Genomic DNA, 27,033 nt, shown 5'->3' with positions numbered 1-27,033 from the left:
TGTGAGCAATATGTTTATTTTGTTTTATATTTATGTTGTATTTGAGAGCATGAATTTTAAGATTTAAATTTGAATTTATATGAATTTAGACAAAATTAAGTACAATTTTATATTACATTTTATTTAAATTTATACAAATTTAATTCAAGGTCTGAACTCAAAGCTTTCAAACACGGGATTAAAATTTTTTATTCAAGAATAAGATACTAATTATAATCTTATAAATCATAGCACGTGTTCTCTAAGCACAATTTAAATTGATAGTTATTGTCGCTTATTGCATTACATCTCATGGTTATCCCAAATATATTCTTCTTCCTGATCTTCATTACCATGTGAAGGATTGTTGGTATTGTTCTTGAGATGTTTTAATTGAAACTCTTGTATGTTTGTTCCAAATGAGAAGAACTGAAAGGGTTTTCTGTATTATTCAGACCTAAATAATTTCTCCATTAACGCAACATTAACTAAGGATAGTGGTTTGTGGTTCTTTCAGTGGTAATTTTCTCACCAAAGTTAATATCCTCTAATTTATCTTATTGGATTTCTCATAGAAAGGCCTCCAAAAATAACATCAAAGCATTAGTGTAGAAAAGGTGCAGAATGGGAGAGCCCTCACTCGAAACTTTGGCTCCTCCAAAATAAAGAATTTGCTTGTCATTACTCCATTTGTTCTCCACCCACAACAACCAACCACCCCCCCCCCCCCCCCCCCCCCCCCTTTTCATTTTGTGATGAGCCTCTTGGCGCCATCAGAATATGTTCACCATTGATCCCGCAGGGTTTGAAGCTACTGCCCTTCTGAAGCAAGATAAGCTGAGGAAGTAACAAGAGTCGGACTTTCCACAACCAACTTGTTAAGCTTCCACACACGGCTTTGTGCAAGCCTCAACTGGCAATCATCTTTCATTAACATTTCAAGTTCATGCTCTACGGCTTTTTGGTAAAATGCAGATAAATGGTGCACGCAATGCGCAAATCATTTTCATTTTCACAAGTAATAACAATTGAAAAATGCACATTGCACATGTTGATTTTGGAACATTTTTCAGTGTTCTACATTCTTCAAATTGGATTTTAGAGCTTAAAAGTCCATCCCTGCCAAGCAAGTTTTCAGCACATGTAGAACCTAGAGGCATCAGATCGCGCCAACTCCATCAGATTCCCTCTTTCAAGCTACTTTCAGGTTTTCACCGACTCTACCCCCAAACCCCACAAACCAAAACAAGGGGAAAAAAAGAAAAGAAAAAAAGCTTCGAACTCGTAACAAAATTGAACTACATTTGGCTCCTTAAAAATTATTAAATTGAAAATGCAAATATTTGAAAAAAATTAACTTAAATTCACCTGCTGTTTATATTGAGGTTACAAAAAAATGAGAACTTCACAAAAAAAAATCAAAAATAAAAATTCTCTGATGCTGGAGATTTGCTTGGACAACCAGGCTTAATCTTGCACATCTTTTGGCTTGGTGGATATAGAGTCTCTTTTTGGCCGGTGCCTTTTCCACTTCAGTTTAGGCATGGACATAATCCAGGACGGCACCTCACAGCCTGAAGCTGCCATAACATTAGCTATGTTACGCAAAAAAGGAACATCATCCTCTGTGTAAAATGTCACAGCTTCCCCACTCCTTCCAGCTCTGCCGGAACGACCTGGTTGCATGATATGTATCAGCAACTATATACAACTTATGTAAGAGGATAAGATAGGGAACTTGCCATGTCAAGCATCTTTTTGCAGAGAGAAGCTATGGGCTTAAGAAATTCTTGACAAAAGAATCCATTAACAGTTTATCAGAATGATTGAGGAAATTGGTAGGACTAGAAAACAGGCAACAAAAAGAACCAACTATGAACTTGAAACAAATAAGCTGAAGGATCAGTTATTAGCAATTCATGATCAATTTGCTCACAGTAAAATAGACCAATATTTTCATTAAATGTGCAATAATATGCTGCATAAATAATTAAATCTGATTACTTTTGCATCATAACACAAATTTCCATTAATCCATCCACGGTTCACCAGCAAGAACAATAATCAAATAACTCATGCTGAACTTAAGCTACAAATTGAAGCATTTGAAAAAGTTTAGTACATACCAATCCTGTGAATATATGCTGCTGCAGAATCTGGAAAATCGTAGTTTATCACACAATTGACACCCTTAAAGTCCATTCCCCGGGCAATAACATCAGTGGCAATCAAAACCCATGTTTTTCCGGATCTGAAGTTGTCAACAGCATTTTCTCGCTGTATCAAATTAAAAGAGATTAGCATGAATTTATCCACTATTGTTGGAAACTCATTATCTGACATATGATTTGGAGGAGGAAAAATATGTAAAACCTGAAAAAGCTTTTATGCAGGGAAAGAGCAAGAGGGAGAGGGAGAGGGGAAAAGAGAGATCAGAGATTCAGAGGGCTAATTTAAAGTGCTAGGACCAAACATTAGCTAGGTACATTGCCAACACCAAATAAAATATCTAAATTTCAACCATACTTTTTGAGAAGTTGCTTAGGCACTATTAATGAGCAAGATGGTCCAAATTCAATAGACCATCTTTCCTTCTTCCATGTAAACTGCCTAATAACCAACGTTACTGGCAGACCAATGCCCGTGACAAATCAACTGCTTAACAAGACCTCATCACCAAAGCTCCAAAAATTTTTCCTTGGTTTCAATTACCTGCTTCCTTGATCAAAGAGTAATCAGTACATACAGATGATGGCAGTGGCATTACCTGTGACTGGGACAAATCTGCATGGATAACATCAACTCTAAAGCTGTCAAATTCCAGTTCCCCATACAGCTGTTTTGCTCGCTCCTTGCTTTGAACAAACACTAGGACAGGAGGATTTAGGCTCTATTTATAATTGGAAAAAAAAAAAGAGTCAAGTAAATTGAAAATTCACTTCAATTGAATTTAACATGAAGAGCGTAATAAAAAAAAGCAGCAACTGCACATTATAAAAAAATTTGAATAAATTGCCCCCCATACTAAATTTCTGTTGGGTAAGGGATGTAATATTCATTTTTGGAAAGACCTTTGGTTGGGGAATATTGTCTTGTCCACCTTTTTTCCTCTCCTACTTTGATTGAGCTCAGGACAAAATGATTACATTTCCTCTTTCCTTGTTGATCCGAATGGTTCTTTACCTTCTTGGAATTTTCATTTTAGGAGATTCTTGATTTTTTTTTTTCTTATGATCGGGAACTTGGGGTGGCCGAGGCCCTTTGAACCCTTACCTCCTTGCAAAACTTAAAGTGGGGTGAACTGACCATGGCTGGCAAAGCTAGCAACAGGTAATCCACATGCCTCGTCCACCCTTACTGCAGAACCACACCTTGATGGGCTATTTCTTGGAAGAGTTGAAACAGGCTAATAAACTAGATATTTTTACCCATTGTGCACCAGCTCAATCATTGTAAGTTTTAGCACTCACAACACCAGAAAACACCAATTGTTTATGTTATTTTTTATTTTTCGAACAGGAATCCAATACATTTGATTTTAGCATAAAATTTCAAACTAGCATTATCTACTAATAACAGTCATTTCAGAACAATGTGACATCTCTTTTCAACTTAAAGCTTTCAACATTCCAGATAAAAACACCAACTAGCCACACCATACAAGGACATTTAGAGATTTAGAAGGTTAAAACAAGCATTGCATCAAACTCCAAGGAGCTGGCACCAAAAAGAAACATATGAAAGTTTAGAAAAAAATCCTATCTCCGTCATCCTTGTTGGGTGGGAGGTACTAATCAATCTATTCCAACCAAAAACCAATATTTCCTTCACCAAAAAAACATACCTCTGCAAAGCTTTGACGAAGTGCAAGAAGTTTTCCTTCTTCACTTCCAGCAAAAACCAATTTTTGCTTTATCAATTCAGAAGCTGAATTCCTGGACAAAGTTCAAACAAAAACTCTTAAGCATAAAATAGAGAGACCCATATAAATAATGCAACGGATGATCATACTCTTTCCATTCACACAAGGGAAGTGCACAACAATATATATGACACAAGACAAGGAAATGACACTATGCTTTTATAATCTAGCTTCATACTTCCTGCCAATGATAACTCTAACAGCATCATGCATTATTGTGCGTGCAAGCTCTTCAACGTAATCAGGTAAAGTCGCACTGAATAATGAGCGTATTATTGAAGGGTTGGAGCATGCTTTGACAACAAAATCAATCTCCTTCACCAAGCCAAGCTCAAATAGCTTGTCAGACTCATCCAAGACAAGGTACTCAACCCTGCACAAGGCCAATCAAAAAGAATATTCAGTACTCAAGCCTCCAGTTCTTTGACAGCTAACTCAAAATGCTATTCAAGTGTTGGTGATTTTCATCTGAAATAGACCAATTACTGGGTATATTTTCCCATAAAGTGATCAATCACTGAAATTTATGTTCTGCAATCTGTTCTGATCCTTCTCAATGAGAAGACATGATTGTTCCTCCTAATTAACAATTAACTAAGGTCAGAATGGTTCTAAGTTCCCAAATCCTAACAAATTTACTAGTATGCACAAAAATGACGCTTTAATCCTTACTTTTTCATATTTCCCTTGAATGTACAAAAATAAAACTTTATTTTTTCATATTTTGGGAGTGCAATGTAAATTGGAGAAATAATGCCCCATGAGGCAAAAACAAAAGCTTGTCAACTCAATAAATTCCTACTGATTTTACCTGGATGTTCAATATTTTAGCCCGGAGTGCAGTGTAAATTGGAGAAATAATGTGCCATGCCATAATATGCATTTATTCACCCCATGAGGCAAAAACAAAAGCTTGTCAACTCAAAAAGTTTCTACTGATTTTACCTGGATGTTCAATATTTTAGCCTGGATTTTCCCATTTTCTTCCAATTCTTCAACTAGGAATATGATGGGGAGCCATGGCATACCTCTAAGGTGCTTACTCCTATAGAACAGGGATACGGAAAAACTAGAATTGGAAATCAGAACCTACAAAGTTCTAGCTAGTCTACAGTGCACTCTTTATTTTTGTCCAAATTTAAGTTCCAAAGGGACGTCTCAACATTTGAAAATAAAGTAAACAATGACCTGAAATAGTGGACAGTATTTAATTGGAAAAGGTACATATCATACCCTAAACGTTTGAGGGTGCAGTTATTTTTGTACCTCATGCTCCAATTTTCAAATTTTCATTTTTTTCCCCCATTTTGGTCTCTTATGTTCTAATTTTGAAATTAGTACCCCAGTGTTTTTGCTTGTTATCAAGTTCCCTTTTACATTAAGAACCATTATTCTAATTTAATACATCGAGTACGTAATGGCATCATTTTTTATGAACTAAAAAGGATGGGGCATTATTGAAAAAACTACAATGTGAATGTCGTGAAGGGCCAGAATGATAGCAACCGCAATTTTGAAGGGCGTAATATGTGTTACCTATTTAATTTTACACCAATCCCCAGAAAATGTAGCAGGAAGAGATATTAGAGCAAACTGCAAATGCATTCACAATTCTAAAAATTACAGAAATTCTCCCTTCTAGCAGTGGCACGCAACAGTTTAGCTGCATGGCTGCTGCTTGATAGTGTTGATACTTAAATTTTTATTTTAAAAAAATAAAAAAATCAGGATATAATAAGGATCAACATTTTTAATCAATAGAACATGGGTCATCAGGCATGAAACTAAAGAGATGTTCTCCAGATTCAAAAAGAGTGGAGAGAAAATTTAGCACCTCAGTGAGGTGCTCCAATCAATAGCTTAGCATCATGATATGAAGCCTTAAATAATCTCCATTTTAGGTTTTCAGAGTAGCATTTGAAATGCAGTTTCCTCACTTTTGGAGCTTTATTACAGGACCTTTTAGCATCAATCCAACATTGTAAAATCTTGATGTTCAGGAATCAGGATATGACAGGCTTTGCATAAACAAAAGATGAGATATATATAAAGCATGTACCTGCTTAAATCGAGCTTTCTTTTGCGAATGGCCCAACGTAAGCGAAGTGGTGTGGATATGAGTACATCACAAGGCAATTTTGAAAAATCAGCGGTTCTTACAAGCTCTTTAGTCATTAACTTGATGCGAAATTTCTTTCCTTTAGACAACTTCTTGCACTCTCTGGTCGTTTGAGCAGCTAGTTCTCGTGTAGGACAAATAATAACAGCTCGAACACCATCCTTTGAAGCACGCTGATCATTTGTAGAACTTTAATCACAGGAATGAGCCTTCATAAAACTAATGCAAAAGCTCCAAAACATACCTTAAGTTTCATAAGCATGGGACAAACAAAAGCCATGGTTTTACCAGAACCAGTTGGAGCACAAGCAAAACATTCCCGGCCCTATTGCAAAAAGATTATAATATAACCATCCAAATATAGTAATGAGAACAGCTAGAAAAAACCTAATGCAGTTGAATTGAAGTTCTGATGAGGTTTGAGGCTACAGAAATAACAAAGTCAAAAGGAGGACGAGAGATAAAAGAGGGAGGGGGGGTGAAGCTGGTTGCAGGAAAGAAAAAAAAAAAAAAGGCAGCCCAGTGCACAAAGCCCCCGCATATGCGGGGTCCGGGGAAGGGGCAGACCGCAAAAAATATATATATAAAAATATAACCAAAAAAAAAAAAAAAGTTTGAATAGAAAACCATACAGAGAGGAGGACTGGAATCGCCTGCCTTTGGATTGGTGTCGGTTCCTTAAATCCAGATTCTGCCAAATTGCGTAACAAATATGATGGACATTTATATCTGTGCAAAACCAAATATAATTTATGCTCAGTTATAAGCACTGCAAAATGAGCATTGTCACAATGAGAGCAACCGTAGAAAATAGCCAAAATTATGACTGTTTTTAGAAGCTAAATGACAAAAAACAATCTTCTGAACACAGAAAAAGTGGGTTAGGAGAGAAAGAAAAGAAGCATCATCATCCATCCAATAAATAAAAATCATAAGAAGTCTAAGACAAGTTATATTGTAATTGTCAACAATGCATTATTGTTTATATCGATAAGCAGATCTAAAATTTTAGTGAACAAATCCTGTTGTGCAGTTTTAATACAGTTTTTTTTTTTTTTTTTTGGGAAAGATGCACATCTTTTTTTCCATAATAAATGGTATCCATGTCACTTTTGGGGACCAACTAATTTGGAGGGCAGAGGGTCCTTCCCTTTTTTTCCACCCTCCTCCAGGTAAGTAGGTAGAAGATTGAAACCCTTGACCAACTACAAACATTGTGCATACCTTCACCAGTTAGGGTGGCTATCTGGCTTGGGGGGTGGAGAGGGAAAGAGGGGTTGATATATAAATTTTAGCATATAAACTTCTAAGACTAACAAGTCAATCAGTCACATCCTCAATTGTCATTCAACTGTGTAAATTTGGAATGCAGAGAACAGCTGCAAAATAGGGGAACCCCATACTGCTGTCAACCACTCCTAAATCCCAAATATTAGTATACAAATTCCCAACAAACAAGAAAAAGTCCACTAAAATTTAGATTACATGGTTACAATAAACAACACTGGTAAAAGGAAGGAGAGGGGAAATAAATTTTATATATTATGCATGTGATAGAAACAACCCATTTTTTAGTTAATTATGAGGGGCACACATACAAACGTAAACACACACAGAGACACGCATGCAAAAGTTCATTCATACCTTGTAATAAACCAATAACCATTACTTCCCCATGTCATCCTCTCTCTAAAAGCAACTTCTCAATATTAAAATTTAATAAAGAAAACTAAATAAGAAACTTGTGCCTTCTGTTTCTTCGTTATGAAATTCACATGGAAGTTACATCTTGTTAACCTCAATGAATGATTTTTTTTTCAGTGGGCAGAAGCACTAACCTCCCCTTGAGGTTTGGTAAAAAGACGAGAACCACCCCTGAGGGTTCAAAAATCCCACAAAGCTCCTCTGAGACTTCAAAAATTCCACATACCTCACTTGACATTTGATTTTTGGGACACTAACATCTAAAAAAATTTGTCATTTTGCCAAATATAAGGAGAGGTCTATGTATTTTCAGCAAACCTCCCCTCTCTAAACCCCTGCTCTGCAAGAATAAACCTCGCTGCCCCTTTCCTTATCACAGGTAATCTCCACATCTCCATTCTGATTCCTCATCATCCCACAAACTGCATAACCTTTTTATCCCTATTCCCATGAGTAGATACTGAAGGACGCACGTTAGCCAACCTCTCATCAAGCTCACAATTCTCATCCACTAAGGAAGTTGAATTTCCAGATTTCACAAATCCGCTTGTCTTTCACTGACCTACCAAGACCCATGGATTCATTGTCCTCACTTTTGAAGAAATTTTAACCACTTCCTTTTCCAACTGCAGAGCATCCCTTTAAGGAAGATTTGAGCTGCCCTTCATCTGTGAAGCAAGAGCCAAGAGGAGCCACCTAATCAGAAGTCTGTGCATATTAATTAAATTCAGCAACTTACTTGTATTATGGGCCTGAACACTAGGAAATAGTGGGCTGTGTCCATTGAGCCTGTATGAGGGACAAATAAAGCCTGCAAAAGACTCAATAACATAATCTTTTAATATACCCAAAATCTGGCCCAAATGCAATGTGATGTTAATAATATCAGGCCCACCCATTACCCTTGAACTCACCTGCCCCACTTTTTGCACAGACCAACTTATTCCATTCCAGCTTCTCCACACAGCTATTCTCCATAGAAACCTTATGCGCCTCTGGAGCAAACACCATCCACCTCCAAATGCACAACAGGAGATGATGCATGATAAGCAATCACATGCAATGTTGCACCCCACATTGATCATAAATCTGGTTCCTTCCTCCCATCATGACCTGGCTCCATGGATCGAGCTTTGCTCTGCACTCCTTCATCAACACTGCCTCACTGAAATGCTTTGCCATCACACGAAATTCCTCCACAACCCCTTACCACCTATCTCCTTTAGGTCTACCAGGAACAAAAACTGAAAAGCTTTTGCCTTTCTGTCCCAGGCCTACCTCCAAAAAGTACCACATCTTTGTTGATTGAATCACAATCAAATAACTGACACTATAATCCACATGCTCCTGTAACCCCTTCCTAACCTTCCAAATGCCAAAGGCATCCCCGCCAAGACCCATTGCACTGATGACAGACAACCTCACCCATCAATGCCAATTTGGGTTACACTTGAGCATAAAATAAAGCTCACCTTTAACCACTCTGTCTAGTGTCTAGTCTTAGATCGAAGGTTTTCCCGTTAATCTGGACTGATCCCCTACAACCTTCTTTAATGGTCCACAATCGCCATAGTGACAGCCTTGTTGAACAATTTTGATGATTAACAAACCCTTACTTAAGCTTAGTTTGTGAAAATTGAATAAAGTGAAATGATTTTTCTCATCATGTGAAAATAATTAGTAAAGAGATTATTATTTGGGAGGAAGAAGGAAGGAATTGCATTAAGGAATTGTGCTTTATTTTCAGTGTTTTGGGGCTTGTGGAAGTAAATAACCAGCGTATCATTTCAGGGAAGAAGTTACAATGTTGGTTGGTGTGGGAAAAAGGTTCTTTTTATGGCTTCTTTATGGTGTGTGGGCAACAAAAATTTTAAGGGGATGAGCATTTCAGATGTTCCACGTGAATGGCAGTCTCTTTTAAGGACATGCTGATTTTCTTTTGCTGTCTTTTTTTTTTTGCATTTTTATTTTTTTATTTTTCTGGGAATTCCTAGATTTCCTTAAGGAGATGTCTTCTCTCCTGATTGTACATTCTTTCTCTATCTAATCAATTTATTTTTCTATTAAAATAAAAAAAAAAAATTATGTGCCTTATTATGTGTATCATATGAATGAGTTTAGAGATTATATTCATGTAGCTTAGATTAATAGTTCTATTTTTCCTTGCAAGCTTTCCATGCAATTCATGTAAATTTTTCAGGCAGAGTTTGCTAACTTAATTTTTCATCCTATGCTTGTATATGCACTTATCACAGAATTCCTTAATTGCTCGCCTCTTTCACAATTTGGACAACCCTCTCACATACTCCTCACATGCACTTTGGTAAATTATTTTCTCTCAAGGATTTGAAATAAATAAATAGATAAATACTTGAGTAGATTTTTACTTTCAAAATTCAGATAATTATCCTATGAGACTGAGATGACTATAAACTAATTAATATTGATATTACTTGACATTATCATTTTAAAATGGAGACAATCTCTTGATTATTTGGATAATATTTGAATTTAAATGTGTGGTAGTGATTGATTATCGTCTTGATTGGAGATTATCTCAGTAGTAATTAAGAAGTTTTATTTTGATAGTGGATTCTATTGTTTGATTGGAATTATCTTGAGAGTTTCTTAATTTAAGTATAAAATTTCCATCCCTCATTTTCCAAAAGTTAGGTGTTGTTTGGTTACTGAATAGTTTCCTTGTCTTACAACTCTTCATTGGATTTGGGGCACATGGAGAACATATCAGGGTCAAGGGCCTTCTGCACTATGGTAATCCGTGTGTATTAAGCCTGTAGTGAAACACAGTCCAAATGAAGGCTCAAATCTTGAAAGGTACCTTAGACTCCCAAACGATGTGGCTCCAATAAAAATGATTGGAAAAATGGGTGGAGTTTTTAAGAGATTAAGGAAAAAAGGATTTAGTGGTAAAGAGGCCAGAAGAATCCCCCCCCCCCCCTACCAAACTGTCATCATTCCTATTTGGTGTCGCAAAAGAATCCAAGAGATTGATCAAGGTGGTCAGTTCATCAACCTATCTTCCATTAAGATTCCGAAGAAAAATAAAAATCCCAAGAGAGAGAGCCCCCTTCCAAAGAAAAGAAAGAGCTGAAAGGTTCATTGCAAAGAGTGGATTTTTCATCCTTTCTAATATATCTTCTTTCTAGGAAACACCAACACTCCTAAGAGGAGTCTCCAGCACTGTCCGACATGTGCCTCACACAGCACAATACTTTTCTTACATGTCAGAAATTAATTTTAAAATTTTAATTTTTGGACAAGTTTTGAACACTCTGGACGCATTGCGACATGGAGCCAACACATTCAAGACACTTCTGCAGCAAAAATGATGTGTTTTGCGTCTTTTGCTCACTTTATACAAAACCAAAAAATAGAAAAGAGAAGACATGAGGTTCCACTCAAGTTTGAAGCCCTATGCAAGTGCATACAGCCTATCCTCCCAGCCTGCTTTCCCAGATAGTTGGAGACATATGTTCCCTTCATTCCTGCAGCTGCTTCATTCTCAGGTGGAAGCGCTTGGCTTCTGTCAAAAGCCTCAAAGGCCAACAGATCATCAAACCCTTGAACTCCAACCAACGCTTCCTGCTTCATTCAACTTGGAGCCCAGTTGAAATGGTAATTGCACTACACTCCCTCCCTTCTTCCTGCCCACCTTCCCCTCTTTGCCAATTGGGCAGTTTGCCAATGGCCACTGCCCAATAAAAAATTGTCCTGTTTTTCTTTTTTATTTTATATTTTTTTAAAATGATGGGTTAAAGTATTGTTAGAGGATAATTTGTTATTTTACTAAATAGTAATTATGCTGTGTTAATGGGGGTATTTTGTCCTCAAGACTATATTGTTATTAACAATATACATGAGGGTAGACCTGGAGCTGCAGACTCCAGGAAACTACCACACAGTTTTAATAAACGGAGCATAGCTGGCATCTAATAAAAACAACTTGGCATCAGCTACAGACATTAAGCTCAGTTCTGTAGTTATAACTGCCTCTTGAAGTTATGGATTCTGGAAGATCTGAAGTGATGTAAGTGCAGGTTTTTGAAGTCCTGAAAAAGTACTGTTTTCTACTAGCCTCTGCTGCCTGACTTCTTCTCAAGCTCCTTCCCACTATAATACATCCATGGATACTACCTCTAACTGTAGTGGGGGAAATTTGGAGGACAAAGTCAAGATTTGGATTGCGGTCATGGCAGCAGTTGTGTATTAGGATAAGGAGTCCGTCATGGCAATTCTCCCATTCGCACACACTGTGGCAAGGAAAATCAGTCTGTTGATCACTGTTTTAATACCCTTGGGAAACCAACTTGGGCTAATAAGTCTCTAGCAAAGGTCAATTCTACCATTAACACTTCAAATGCACCTATACACTCCACTGGGGAGTTGAGTATACCATCTAGCGTGCCCCAAGAGGAGCTTAATAATATTTTTTGCATGCTCAACAACTCCAAACTCAGTCTTTTACACCTAGTGCTACTGTGGGCCATTCAGGTACAATCAGGCTTCTTGCCTCTTCATCCTCCTCACCTTGGGCTATAGATTATGGTGCCTCCTCCTACATTGAGAGGTAGTCCTGCTTTATTTGAGTTCTTGAACTCTACTACTTTATACTCTAAGGTTACTCTTGCTCATGGTTCAAAAATTTTCGTTTTGGCAATATTCTTTCAATCCCTTCCATTCCTCTTTCATCCATGTTATATGTGCCTAAATTTCTCTGATAACCGTTCTACGACCCTCTTTCCTTCTCATTGTGTTATTTAGGATCTCCGGATGAAGAAGAGGATTGGTGGAGGGCTTGAGAAGGATGACATGTAATATATCGATGGTTATCATGGTGGATCTAATTCTTTTCATACACCTTCCTCAATTTCTACTCATGATGTTTCTCTTGATCAGTGGGACACTCATTTGGGTTATCCATCCCTTCAAAAAAAATTACAAGAGGTTCTTCAATGTTCAAATCCAATTCTCATCTTGAGTGATCTGCACAACAGTTGGTAAAGCATATTAGTACATCTTTTCTATCTATATCATTGTTTTCAATTACTCATTCAAATATTTGGGATTTGTGTAGAGTCAAGAATTTGACCAGTCTATTTTGCATCTTTGTGAATGATTTTCTTGCGTATGGCCTGGATCTATTAGTTAAAGACAGGTCTAAATTTTTTAATGCATTTACTCAATTCTACCAAGAACTTAAAACTCAGCTTGGCATTGATGTCCAAGTTTTCCAATCTGATAATGTACTTGAATTTGTTCAAAATGAGCTCCAATCTTTTTTCAGGCCAAAGGGATTATTCATTGAACATCATGTATACATACCCCTTAGCTGTTGAAATAGCTAAACAAAAAAATAGACATTTACTCGACATAGTCCCAATTTAGTCCTTGAACTCCCCTACTTTATACTCTAAAGGTTACTCTTGCTCATGGTTAGGTTACACCAGTTTCTAGTTCTGGCAATATTCTTTCAATTCCTTCCATTCCTCTTTTCATTTGTGTTATATGTACCTAAATGTCTCTCATAATTGTTCTATAACCTTCTTTCCTTCTCATTGTGTTATTTAGAATCTCCATACGAAGAAGAGGACTGGAGAAGCTTGAGAAGGATGGCATGTACTATATCAATGGTGGTCATGGTGGATCCAGTTCTTGTCATACGACTTCCACAATTTCCACTCATGATGTTTCTCTTGATCAATGGGATGCTCGTTTGGGTTATCTATCCCTTCAAAAGTTACAAGAAGTTCTTCCTCAAATCCTTTTATTTATTTTATTTTTTCTGAATGTTCTGCATGTCAATTGGGAAAGCATATCAAGACATCTTTTCTATCCAGATCATTGTTTTCTCTAATTCACTCAGATAATTGGGTCCGTGTAGAGTCAAGAATTTGACTAGTCATCAATATTTTGTGTCCTTCGCGAATGATTTTTTTTGCATTATGACTTGGATCTATTTGTTAAAAGATAGGCCTGAATTTTTTAATGGATTTACTCAATTCTACCAAGAAATTAAAACTCAACTTGACATTGGGATTCAATTTTTTCCCACACGATAATGCACTTGAATTTGTTCAAAATGAGCTCCAATTTTTTTTGCTTGGCCAAAATAATTATTCATCAAACATCATGTATACATACCCCTCAATCGTTGGAATAACTAAACGAAAAAATAGACATTTACTTGACATAGCAGTCTCTACTCCTTCATATGCATGTCCTTAAAACCTTTTGGACCGATGCTCTTGTTATTCCCTGCTTTTTTATCAACACAACGTCCTCAAGTGTTTTAGGGGGACGATTCCCTTCTTCATCACTTAGCTAGAAATATCTATGTTCTCCATTGTGCCTCGTGTCTTTGGGTGCACATGTTTTGTTCATGTTTCACATATTGGTCAAAGACAAGTTCTCTCCATGACATCCTCATGGTATTAAATGTATCTTTGTTGGCTACTCAAAAAGCCATAAAGGATATAGATGTTATGATCTCAACACTCGTAGGAAATATGGGGACACCTTATTTCTCTAGTGTCAGATCCTCTTTAGATGAAACTATTTTGATTCCATCAACGATTTATGGTCCCCCCCTTTTGTGTTGATCCTCCTATTCCTACCCTTATCCTCTCAAGAATTCTGCGGCTCCTCTTACAAATCCATCAAAAAGAAATAATTGAGGGTTTATGAAAGAGTGAACGCAAGCATAGACATCACTACCACCATGCAAGGACCTCCTTTATGCATCACTGTTTCAACTTCTAGTTTTGGATATCCATCTTCGGATTTGTCCATTGTTGATTGGAAAGGTACTCGAACATGAACTCAGCAGTCCTCAATTGCTTGTCCTATTACTCGTTATGTTTCAGTTCTTCACCTTCCTAGTCCTATGAGTTATTTTGCCTTATCTATTTGATTTTCCTCATTTCTATCTCTTCTTCACATCTTGAAACACTTGCTAACCTCGGGTGGAAACATGCACTGGATGTAGGATGGATGCCTTGACCACTCAAGGGACATAGGTCTTGGTGAATCTTCCTCCTGGTAAGGATTTGGTCACATATCATTGAGTCTACATCTTGAAATATCTTATTGACAACTCTTAACAACTTAAGTCTCAGTTGGTTGCCAAGGGAATAAGGGATACATCCGAACACAGTATTGATTATTTTGAGACCTTCTCTCTTATTGCTTAACTAAATTATATTCATATATTAATCCCATTGGCAGTAAATTTTGATTGACCCTTATACTAGTTGGATGTGGAGAATGCCTTCTTGTGCAGAGATTTGCAAGAAGAGGTACACATGGAGCAACCTCCTAGGTATGCTGATTACGGGGAGGATGGTAAATCATGTTGGTTGCATAAGGCAATTTATGATCTTAAGCAGTCTCCTTGAGCTCATTTAGCGTTGTAATCTTGACATTTGGCCATATCTAGTGCTACTCTAATAATTCGATTTTTGTCTGTAAAAGGAAAACAGGTTGGTACTTCTAGACTTCTAGTAGTTTATGTTGATGATATCATCAACATTGGCAGTGACTAGAACGGGATTGCAAATGTTAACAGTGGCTCCAATCAAAATTTCAAATCAAGAGAATATTTTGCATTACTTTCTTGGTATTGAGATTGTATGGTGTAGGAAAGGATTGAGTCTATCTCAGCAAAAATTTATGTTGGACTTTAGACAATTTACTGAGAGCTAAATCAACACTTATACAATCCCAACGTGAAATTGTCTATGGATGTCAGACCAAACTCCAAAAACAAACGGTGATATAGGCAATTCATCTACTTGACTGTCAGTAGACATATTTTTTTGCAGTGGGGGTAGTGAGTCAATTTATGGAAAATCCGAAACCACATGAGGTTGTTGTTTGTAGGATTTTTCAGTATCTCAAAGGCTCTCCTAACAGAGGTTTGATACATAAATGTAATAGAAATTTTAAGATTGTGGGATGCGATGATGCAAATTGGGCTGGATTTGTTGATTATCAAAGGTCTACTACTGGATATTGTACATTTGTGGGACGTAATCTTGTTACTTGGCATAGAAAGAAACAAACTACTTTAGCAAGATCTAGCGTTGAAGCAAAATATCGAGCTATGGCTCATAAAATGAGAGAATTTACGTGGTTGAAGTCTCTTATGTCAAATATGGTATTCTGGGTAATGAAGCCAATAGATATGTTTTGTAATGATCAACAAGCTGCAATTTATATTGCTAGCAACCCAGTGTTTCATGAGAGGACAAAAATCACATGGAAGTTGACTACTATTTAGTGAAGGATGTTGTGTTGAAGAAGGTCCTGAGGACTCCCTTCGTGAAATTTGTGAATCTGTTAAGTCATACTTTTAAAAAGACTTTAGTTAAGCCCACCTTGTCAAATGGTTGTTACAAGTAAGGGTTAGGTGACATTTACACACCTGCAGCTTGACGAGTGTTAGAAGAGAATATGTTATTTTAGTAACTAGGTTGTGTTAATGGGGGAATTTTTGTCCTCATGACTTCTACCATTAATAATACATGAGAGAGCAGACCTGGAGATGTACGCAGACTCTCCAGGAAACTGCCGCCCAATTTTTCTCCTCTCTCTTTTTCTCCTCCTTTTCTCTTCTTCTCTTCTTCTCCCCTCCATCTCTAACCGTATAACACTTATGAAATGGGTCAATGACTCACTTAATTTCCTCTTTTATCCATAAATAAATAAAGGCAGGGAAAACACAGCAATGGGCACATATTAAAATGTATACAAACATAGAGATAAATTAATATAACATATGAACCAAAAATGTGAAAACAAATAGCAGCATAACAAGAAGAATAAAGTCAAACAATAAAACTTAGAATTACATTATAAAATTGAGCATCGATAGTCCTCAAATTCGCTTCATGGGAAAGCTTCATCTCTCTAGACAAGCTTCATTAAGAAGCTTTTAATGAAAGTTGCTACTTTAATTTTATCTCCAAATCATACAAATTTTTTTTTTTTAATTTAAGTTACATTTTGCCTAGAAAAGAAATATTTAAGTTCAATTGCTTCACAATTACAAACAGACCCTCGGTACTTTCCAGAAAAAGAATAAAATAACCAGCCAGATCGAAACCTTGTCACAGCCTTGTCAGTGTCACATTAGAGCTACACGCATGTGGACTGCGTGCACACACGTGTGCACATACAGAGACACTTATATGGCATTTTGTTTGTGTATGTGTATATTGCCATGATCTTTTCATGCCTTATCTGTACCACATAGAACTTGTACCTAAACATGTTCATGGAACAATGTTTTACACCTCAGGCTGTAGACTCATAGACTTTTTCAAATTATGGCAACACTGAATAATAAGAGGCCAACGGAAAAGCATTCAATGCTGTAAGATTAATAACTAGGAAGAAGAAATAAGCATATATGCACACGAATATTTGTACATGTACCCATATGTACATGTGATTCACCCAAAAAAAAAAAAATTTTGAACCAATAACATAATAAGACAACACCAAAGCCACAGATGCACAGTGCCCAAAACTACTGAATAAGAAAAGGGGAAAAACAAGATACCTAGAACTCAATTCCCCAAAACTTTTAAGTGGAGGCGGGACATTATTCCCAGATATGTGAATGTTGTGCTGCTTCCGTAAAAGCGCATCCCGCTAAACCAATGAAGAAAAAGCAATATCAACAAAAAAAATATACAAATAAATAGGCAACTAACAACAACAAAAATTAGTACTGATGCATTAATGCAAGAGGGGCAAGGAAGAGGACCTCCATCTGCCGATAGAACTCCTTCTTTGCTTGGGAAGATACATTTTCTTCCTGGTCGTGTTCAATTACAGCAGTCGATTTTGAAGTCTTGAAGACACTAAAGCCTTCTACTGTTTCTGAAGCCAATACAAACAAAATACAACAATAATTAATTTATAGCCAGGTACTTGCTTTGAACGATATAACTAAGGGGGCGTTTGGTAAAATTAAGTGCTGAAAACTGAATTCAAATCTGATTTTGTGAACCAATACTGAATAAAACTTGAACCAGGATCTGAATCTAAAATTTGGACTATAGCCAGGTAATTGTTGAATAAGTGTTGTTTTTCAACAATTAAGTTAAAGTTTTAAATTTAATATAAAAATATTTTCTTGTCATATATTTTATTAATAATTATATATAAAATAATAAAATTTATTATTTTATAAAAATAAAATTTATTATTTTAATTTTAATCACTTGGGTATTAAATTTTGCCATTTTCATTTTTTATAAGGGATAAAATTGGAAAAGAGACAACTAAATCTAAATCAAACATGTCCATGTATGATTCTATCAGAGGAATTTTAAGAAAAATCAGAACTGTCACCAAATGCTCTGATATCTAACTGGGTCAGTTAATAACTGTTCAGACATAATCTCAATTCAGAGATCTTTAGATCAAACAAACGCCCCCTAAGCAACAAATCAAACAGCAGAATCAACCGGATCCCTTTGAGTTCCGCTTCCTCTTAACAGGCATCACCCTGTTCTCTGGTTCATTGTTTCCACTTTCACCAAAGCCCAGCTTGTCTATAACATTATTTTTTTCTTTATCCTATAAAAAAGTAATTGTAAAAATTAAGTGAAATTATATGCACAAAAAACTAATAGTTAAATGACAATAAAGTGAATGGCAGTTCAAAGATTCAGAAATGGGACACTGTATGCCAGAGTACTAGAAGAAATATGTAATAGAATAGGCAAGTCCCAAAATAAATTTCCACATTCATTGTATCTCCACTAAAAACCCCAAGAATTTTTGCACTCATCAAATGTTAACTCAAAATCAATCAAATTAAGAGATTTACAAAGCCCCACATAAGCAGTAAAGAATCACAACGACCACATCTATTACTTATTAATTTTACTTTTTCTATCATAAATGAAATTTATGAACAGAGAAGATTCTAGAGAGGTAATGCAGTTCAAGGATCAATGCTCAACATCTAACTCGGTGTGCATTCAGTTAGAAGTTAGAACCCAAAAATAAAAATTAATTAAAAAAAAAAAACCAAAAATCTTAAATTATCTTACATGATTCCAAATACCCACAACCAAAGTTCTTGAAATCAAGATCCTACATATGATCACTAGAAAGTTATCAGGAGTGGAACATAGGATCATATAGAGGAGCATAAGATTCAACTAACCATATAAAATAAATATAAAAATGCATGTGTTATAATTTCATAATTAATAACATAAAAGTAAAAGATTAACTAATAAGTGTTGAAGACTACAAAAATCACAAGCAGGCGTATGATACAGCCCTCGTGATGGAGAACCACCACCTCATTAGACAAAAAGAAGTTTGTTGCACTCCTAACTCAATCAAACCAGCATATAATGAAAACAGAAAAAATACTTTTAAAAAAACTTTAACACAAATCATCACTCAACAAACAACAACTATACAACATGACACTTCTTTATAAAAACAGAAGTATTAGCATCATATAGACAATATATGCACCAGACTGTAAATCCAAACTCTTGCAAATGTCACACAGAGGATTTCTGCCCAGCACATTTGTAAGCCTCAATCCTCATTTAACTCCCCATTTCCAACATCACCACAGGCCACCTCAACTGCAGAGACTGTAAGCAACAACTAGGCCATGCACTTAAAGAACCTTAAAACTAGGGCCTCCAAACTCACCCATTCTAAACTCTACTTCAGTTATAACAAGGGAAGAGAGAACCACCTAAACAAAAAATTATAAAAGCCTCACATAAGAATCAGTAAAACCCTAAAATTAAAAGCCATAAATTCTAGATTTTAGGGCATCGTAAAATTAGCAGTGCAGGCTGCCCATTCACTTTAATTAAAGGAACCCATTGCAATTTAAAATGTCAGTCATAAAATACAATATAATGATGGAATATAGTGTTATAATAATTTTTTTCTAGTGAGATACTTCTTCAGGTAAGGAAAGAAGGAAAGCTTTGACTGTTATTCCCGTTACCTTTTTTCAGATTGCATGGAGGGAAAGAAATAGAAGAGCCTTTGAAGGATCAGCTGTGTCATGATGCCAATATATATCGAAAACATATGGACTACCACTCTTATAAGTTAGTCGCGTGCTACAACACTTACTATTTAGTAGGGTGGCTTGTACATGATAGACACTCGTACACTTCTTGACTATTTTGACACCCTGCATTATTGTTGGTTTCTCATTGACACTGTTTCGCACATGGGTGGCACCCACTAATGCCCTTCAATGAATTCTCTCTTTTGCATCTCAAATCCTAGGATATACACATAGTGGGATGCCTATTTACCTACATTTTGATATAAAAATATAAATAAAATTTAAAAATAAATCATTCGGACTCGAAAGAACTAGTTCTGCTGTTCATTCACGCACCTTCAGAGGACAAGCACTCAAGCAGTCCTTGAGCTGCTGTTTTATTTTTCTTTCCCTCCAATTTGAAGAGATTGAGCTGCTTAGTGGCTTATTACTAACTACTCTAAGTCCAACAGATGAGCAGCTGTCCCCACCCTTTTCTTCTTCTTCTTCTTCTTCTTCTTCTTCTTCTTTTCCTTTTTCCAATTTTCCATTTATGAAAGACTCCATTTTCTAATATTATGGCTTATGTTTATCTTTTAAAATGCATTACTTGAGTTTCTAAAAATGGCCTACATGTGATTTAATAATTGTGTTTTATTTTTTACTTATTCTATTTGCAATATTCTAAATTTTCCTTGTTTTTTTCTACTATGTAAAAATTTATTTTATTTATTTTAATTAAAAAATGCATTCTCAAATAGTCAACCTTTTTAAAATATTATTTCCGCTTAATGCCAGACCTGTCGACACCTATGTGATTAAGTTATCTTAAAGTGCACTTCAAAAGCAAATAGTCAACTTCAACAAGATCCAAATTGAATTTAGATATCAATAGGTAAAGCACAGATTATGAGTACAGCAAAATAAGAATTTGGGTCACCGGCCTATTATTTTTTTCACAATGCAAGAACAGTATAGGAACTATGTCACTGCTTACTAACCAATAGAAAGTGGATAGCATGGACTACTAGCTTCAACTTAAAGCTTCTAAATCTTGCACACATCTTCATCTAATTTAATTATCTACTCATAAATCCTCTGATAAGGGAAAATTATGAAGCAGCAAAGCAAAGCTACAATAAAATCTATCAAAATGTAGCACCTCTTGGAAACGGATTAAGAAACACAATGTGCCGTCAAAACAAGGACCAATTTATCTTGTTCACTGCATATCTTTAAAAAACAAAAAAGTTCATCAAAATAAAGTAAAGAAGATTTTTCATTCCCAGACTCACTCAATGCCCAAGGAAATCAATAATATACTCAGAAGTGTACAACATGTTCTGTTCATAGAATCAATTATGGTAAATAAATTCATATGTTTTAGACATAATAAATGCTACACACGAAAAATAATTTGATAATTTGCCATAAAAGTACTGTGTAAAAATTTTACCTCGAATCTCGTAAAATCACTAGAAAACTTCCTTTTATCAAAACGGATGCCTGCAAACAAAAACGAGGCTCCCTTCTCCATCCTTCTAAAATAACCAACTCTTTTTTTTTCCTGGGGGGTTAACAAGAGAAATGTATTAAGATAGAAGAAACAGGAGTTACAACCGAAGAGATGACAAGAGATACTTAAAAGACAAAAACCAACAAACAAATGTCAAAAAAGAAAAGGATGCAAACTTAAAAAATAACCAAATAAATAAATTTGTGTGCTGAAGGGGACAACAATGATTGTTGCACCAATTATGGGTCGACAAATCTTTGATGGATTGAGAAAAGACCCAGAATTGTTATGGAACTGAGAAGGCCGAATACTTCCTACGCTAAAGCTGTTCAATCAGCTCTGACGAAAGGTGCTATAGTAGCTGGCAGGAGCAAATCCACTTTTAGGTTTACAAAAAGCCCTTATAGCATATAAAGGGCAGAGTGAAAGTAGGGTTGGCTTTTGGAAATTGCATACACTCACCTTATACATGCATGGGTCTACAATAAAATTTAAAAATAATAAAAAAATTTGGGTCTAGTTCAAAAAATTTAAAAAGAAGCACTTGCTTCTGCACTAGACCCCTCACAGCCTCTCCCCCAGCTCCCAGTCCCTCTCACTATCAGAGTGCCAGATCAAATATGAAACACAGCCCCATCCGTCGTCCACCCTCCCCACCAGCATCCACCAGAGTCCTGCTCGCTGCTCAGCAGCAGTTGGAAACTTTACAGCAGACAGAAGCCCAGTGAGTCGCGTCCTGCATCCACCAGTCCTCCTCCCAGCTCCACCTCAGCACCTCACATGCAGCAAGCAGCACTGCAGCAGCCGGCAGCAAGCAGCACTGCAGCAGCCGGCAGCAGGCAGCAACCCCTCAAGCCTCATTCCAGCTCTCCAGCAGGCCCCACTTCAAGCCTTTGGGTAAAGTTTTGTTTGAATTATACATCTCCATTTTATTTAAAAGCCCTAATTTGATGTGAGCCCTGGATTTTTTTATCTTTTACCATAATAATTTAATATTCTTGTGACCTTAAAAATTATTTGTTTGAAACTAGATTTTTTTTAATTCCTTACAAAATCCCTAATTTGAAGTAAACTATATATTGTTAGTAACGTTGTTTCTTAACTCTTGTCATATTAATTTCATATTTTATTGTCAAATTCTTATTGTTTGAAATTATTTTCTAAGAGCTCTTTTGAAAACCCTAATTTAAGGTGAACTCTAGATTGTGATTTCTTGCATTATCGCTAAAGATTTTTGTGCTGTCCTACATTGTATTCTCATACTAGTATATATTTTCTTGTTTGAATCTAGATACTTTGTGTTCTTTTAAAAGCCTAATTTGAGGTCAATGGATTGAATCTTGAATGGCTATGATACTTTTATGTTGTCTTCATATTAATTATATATTTTCTTGTTGGAGGGAATGAGTTGGCTATGATATTTGATATTTTTATAAGTTACAAATATGAAATCATTTCATTGACAACAATCATTTTAATGTAGTGAAAAGTTGGCAGTTTTTTTTGTCTAGTAGTGTTTTAATGATATGTATAAATTTATTATAATAGTTTACAATTATTAATGAATAGTTGTAAAAACTCAATCTTATGAAATAAAAAGTTCCTTCGCATCAAAGCCTTAGCCACCACTGACTATATAGGGTCCTCGATTAGCCACTAGTCGAGGCGAGGAAGCCCAATTGTGAAAAATATGGGATTTACTCGTAGGGAATAATGGTGGGAAGGCCAGGGGTTTATCGGGATTGGGCTGGGGCTCACTCTATTTCTAATCTCAATTTGAAATTTCACACTCAAGAAAATAAGGTGCTCTCTTTGTTGGAAGTGTGGAACACAAGTAGAAGAACAGATAAACAGATTACAGCCAGCGTTGAACGCTTTCTTCCTCCTCTTCTTCTTCTTCTTCCCGCTCGCTCTTTCTCTCACTCACAGACGTTAATGGAGTTCTTCTTCACTATCTCTCTCTCTCAGGCATCGTTAATGGAGTTGGACACTGGGCGGCAGAGCTGAAACAAACTCGAAAGGGCGCAGTGCCTTCTGCCAACCAACTAGGCCTGGCAAAGCAAATCGGGTGGGATAATCCGTGATGAATTAAGCGGATTATCAGGTGAAAAAATCACAATCCATATTCGACTCGTTTAAGTAGCGGAATAGGCGGATTTGAGTCGGATAATTCATAGCGAATGGCGGATAATCTACCATTCTCAAATATAATTTTATTATTATTTTATTAATAATTTATTGCGTCATAATAATTATGTTGTATACAACAACTTGCAATTAGTTTGTGTATTAACTTTTCTAACAACTATATCTATCATTCAATCATTTCTACTAATTAACAACTCCTAATTCATGTAAGTAAAACTGTAAGCATTAAAACATAATAAATTAGTCCCAATCCAACTCAAAATGGAAACTCAAACCGTGTGATTCGTGTGAGTCTCTCTAAAATAATAAAGCAATGCCAGTTGCAATTTTAAACCCTAAAAGAAAATTTTACCCCACACGTTTTTGTTTATTTGTACATGAAGAATTATATTTATACATACACGGACACATCTTTTTCTTTTTGTCATTTATAAATGAATGAATAATTTTCTATTTTTTGTGTTTTTAAATACTTTTTAAGTTTTCAAATAATCATAAGAGATCACAAAGTTACATATTTCTCAATTAATCAAATGAGGCAGCATGGTAAGAAAATATCAATTTAGATAACTAAATAGATCAATATCAAACAATCTAAACTATTCAACTTTCAATAGTTTAAACATATCGTGAATTAGCCTCATGGAGCATCATACCAATGCAAGAAACGCAACCATAATCCAAACAAGCATAGGAGAAGTAGCACTGTAGTTAAGCATACATACAATGCGATACAATACCTTATTTGGCCTTACCAGGGTTGCAGCAGCTTGGCAGAATTCAATTATTTAAAGCCATATGGGAAGACCTGAGGATAGCAAAGGCACCACCAATCCCATTATTATACAAAAACTCGCACCGTCCATTTATACAGAAGGCCTAATCTTACGAAATAGAAATAAAACTGCAAAATCTAGCAAGCCCAGCAGCAGAAATTAGAAAATTTAGACAAATTAAAGTTTGCCCACATAAACGAGAAGAGAAGGCACAAAGAAAATAAATAATAAGCAAGCAAACAACACAAGTTACATAACCATCTATCGAGCTTTAATAAAAATTTCTCCTAGGTTTCAAACTTATATACATAAAGCTGATAGAATTGGGACGGCGAAAATCTCCAAAAGCAGATTCTTCAGATACAACTTCAACCAACCACAGAAAATTCAAACAGATAACATTGTAAATCAACAAAAAAGAAAAAATTAAAGAAAAGGGGTGACTTTACGTAAAGAAGAATGGGGGCCACCTTCGCGGAATGACTGGAGTCGGAAGCTCTAGATGGGCTTCAGAATCTCACGGTGGCAGCTTCTTAAGAAGAAGAAGAAGAAGAAGAAGAAACTATCTGCTGTGTGGGAAGGGATATCCTCAATTTCAATTTGTTGGTGTGGGAATCATGGGATACTGGGAGTGGGATGTGGCTGCGCAGCTGGGACGAAAATGAAACTTCAAGCATTAAAACCCTAATGTGTGCAGCTGTGCTGAGATTTGAGAATCTGGGCGAGGGCATGGCCTGGGAGTGGGAGGGGCCGAGTGGGGTGTGGCGGTGTGGGCTGTGTGGCGTGTGGGCACCGTGTGAGCACTGGGCTGGGCACTCTGGGCTAGACCTGGCAAAGCGATCGGGTCAGATAATCCGTGACAGATAAGGCGGATAAGCGGGTGAAAAAATCATAATCCATATTCAACTCGTTTAAGTAGCGGATTCGGCGGATTCGGCGGTTTCGAGTCGAATAATTTATGGCAGATGGGCGGATAATCTGCCATTCTCAAATATAATTTCATTAATAATTTATTTTGTGTCATAATAATTTAAGTTGTATACGACAGCTTGCGATTAGTTTGTATGCTTGCATCCATCAAGATACGATACTGAGGTCTGAGTAATATACTGCAAATTAATTCAAATCAACCTTATCTCTAAGATATGCAGAAGAATGTAAAAGAAAAATAAAGGTAATGGTTTTAGATTCAGACAGTATGGATGTGTTAAATGTAAGCCCACACTTTCAAAATGCAAATAAGTTAAAGACTTTTCAAGTGGCTTTAGAGTAGAAACCAAATCCAGAAAAAGTAACAACTTCACATGTTTATTATTCCAAATCACTTTAAAATTTAAAATAGAAACAATTTGTACCAAATGTGATCCTCTGCCGAATGTTGCCCTGGGTTGATTTTAGAGCAGGAAAATGTATTGTGGGTTCTTTTTTCTGGGCAAACTTTTGAATTTTTCTTAATGCCAAGTCAAAAAGTTGTCATTATGCATAGAAAGAATTTAAAGAAATAACAGAAAACAGAAAAGGACCATAATCCAACCACCACCTCATACCATGGACTAATTAATATTTAATATTGTTATTGGTTCTGTCAAAAAAAAAAAATCATAGGTAAGAATGAGAAGAAATTCAATGGCGTAAAATTAAATTTATAACTTAATTTTTTCCAACAAGTGAAATGATTAAACTGCATCAAAAATTTACATTCACGAGCAAGATATATATTTCCATTAAAGACTTCCTGCCTACAGTAAAGTCTTAGGTTTTTTTAATAGATAAAATAAACTCATCTATTTCTAGGCAAAACACTCTAAGCAGACAGTTCTGCACTTGGTTAAAGCTGACTTAGCACAGATAACAGAACATACCCAATTTACATATATATAATAGAATACCAGATTCCAGAACATACCCAATAACAGAGAAGCGGATGAACTCACGAAGGCTCGAAGACAAACTTGCGAAGAGCTCCTTCTGGTTCGAAATGTCGACGACGAACTCACGAAGCTCTTGACAAACTCACGAAGGGCTCCCGCTGATTCGCACTGTGGAAGACCAACTCACGAGTCACGAAGCTCCTGCTGAGTCCTGCTGGTTCGAAGGGTCTACGACGAACTCACGAAGCTCCTGACTAACTCGCGAAGGGCTCCTGCTGGTTCGAAGTGTGGAAGACGAACTCACGAAGCTCTAGCTGGTTCGAAGGATCGAAGATGAACTCGCGAAGGGTCGGAGTGCAGATGGCTTCGAAGGGTCGGAGTGCAGAGGGCTTCGAAGAAGAAGGGTCTTGTCTCTTGTGCTGGCTCTCTGTTGGCTCACATCGGAGTCGTTCAGGCAATCTGGCTATTTAAGAATCTGGGAGTGGGCTGGTTGGGAGTGGGAGGCCGTGTGGGCACTGGGCTCTGCTCTGGGCACTTGGTGCGGGCAGTGGACTGTTGGGCTTTTAAATTTTATGGGGTTAATTTGTAGTAGAATTTTAAGTGGGTCGGCCGAATAAATTCAACTTGGCCAAGAGGTGGATATAAAAACGAAAAATTATATTCAATTTATTTAGCAAACGGTTGACTGTAAGTCGATTAAAACGGATCGGATATGGTTCGGATTAACGAATTTTTATCTATTTTATCAGATCTACTCTAAGCACCGGGTTGCTCATGCTCTCCCTTCTAATTTTTAAAAATTATTTGAAGTTACCCAAAATTTTGTAATATTTATGTTCGACCCCTCCTCTCTCCTTTGAATGGGGGCAACTCTTAAAATGGATAATCAATCTAATATAGATTTTTGCTATGGTTGAGAAGATAAACTCAC

At 36.3% G+C, this 27,033-nt stretch overlaps 1 protein-coding gene across 2 annotated transcripts; it reads right to left on the bottom strand.

Moving 5' to 3' along the window:
- Positions 1 to 1,282: 1,282 nt before the first annotated feature.
- On the bottom strand, positions 1,283 to 26,632 carry LOC131168409 (DEAD-box ATP-dependent RNA helicase 57). Of its 2 annotated transcripts, none has more exons than XM_058127796.1 (14): positions 26,138 to 26,632; positions 24,196 to 24,263; positions 21,248 to 21,358; positions 18,221 to 18,332; positions 17,515 to 17,630; positions 17,308 to 17,399; positions 6,653 to 6,749; positions 6,265 to 6,345; positions 5,961 to 6,193; positions 4,080 to 4,274; positions 3,824 to 3,914; positions 2,747 to 2,869; positions 2,106 to 2,256; positions 1,283 to 1,655 (listed from the first exon to the last, which is right to left on the bottom strand). In XM_058127796.1, exons 3-14 carry the CDS (start codon positions 21,326 to 21,328, stop codon positions 1,447 to 1,449), a joined length of 1,581 nt encoding a protein of 526 aa, XP_057983779.1. In that variant the 5' UTR covers positions 21,329 to 21,358; positions 24,196 to 24,263; positions 26,138 to 26,632; the 3' UTR covers positions 1,283 to 1,446. The 2 variants fall into 2 exon arrangements, with proteins under 2 accessions (XP_057983779.1, XP_057983778.1); XM_058127795.1 differs by having other exon boundaries at positions 24,211 to 24,263.
- Between the last annotated feature and the right edge of the window lie 401 nt (positions 26,633 to 27,033).

Source organism: Malania oleifera, chromosome 11 (genome assembly GCF_029873635.1).
Source record: "Malania oleifera isolate guangnan ecotype guangnan chromosome 11, ASM2987363v1, whole genome shotgun sequence".
Taxonomy (NCBI): domain Eukaryota; kingdom Viridiplantae; phylum Streptophyta; class Magnoliopsida; order Santalales; family Ximeniaceae; genus Malania; species Malania oleifera.
The sequence above is the reverse complement of the archived record's forward strand: the minus strand, read 5'-3'. Positions and strand labels throughout refer to the sequence as shown.

Bases quoted from the DNA above. Each gene is read 5' to 3' on its own strand.
- LOC131168409 (XM_058127796.1), bottom strand. From the start codon at position 21,328: ATGGAGAAGGGAGCCTCGTTTTTGTTTGCAGGCATCCGTTTTGATAAA. The intron at 17,631-18,220 runs GTTGATTCTGCT...TATTGGCTTCAG, and splicing joins GCGGAACTCAAAGGGATCCG to AAACAGTAGAAGGCTTTAGT. The intron at 3,915-4,079 runs GTATGAAGCTAG...AACTTTGTCCAG, and splicing joins AGAGTTATCATTGGCAGGAA to GAATTCAGCTTCTGAATTGA.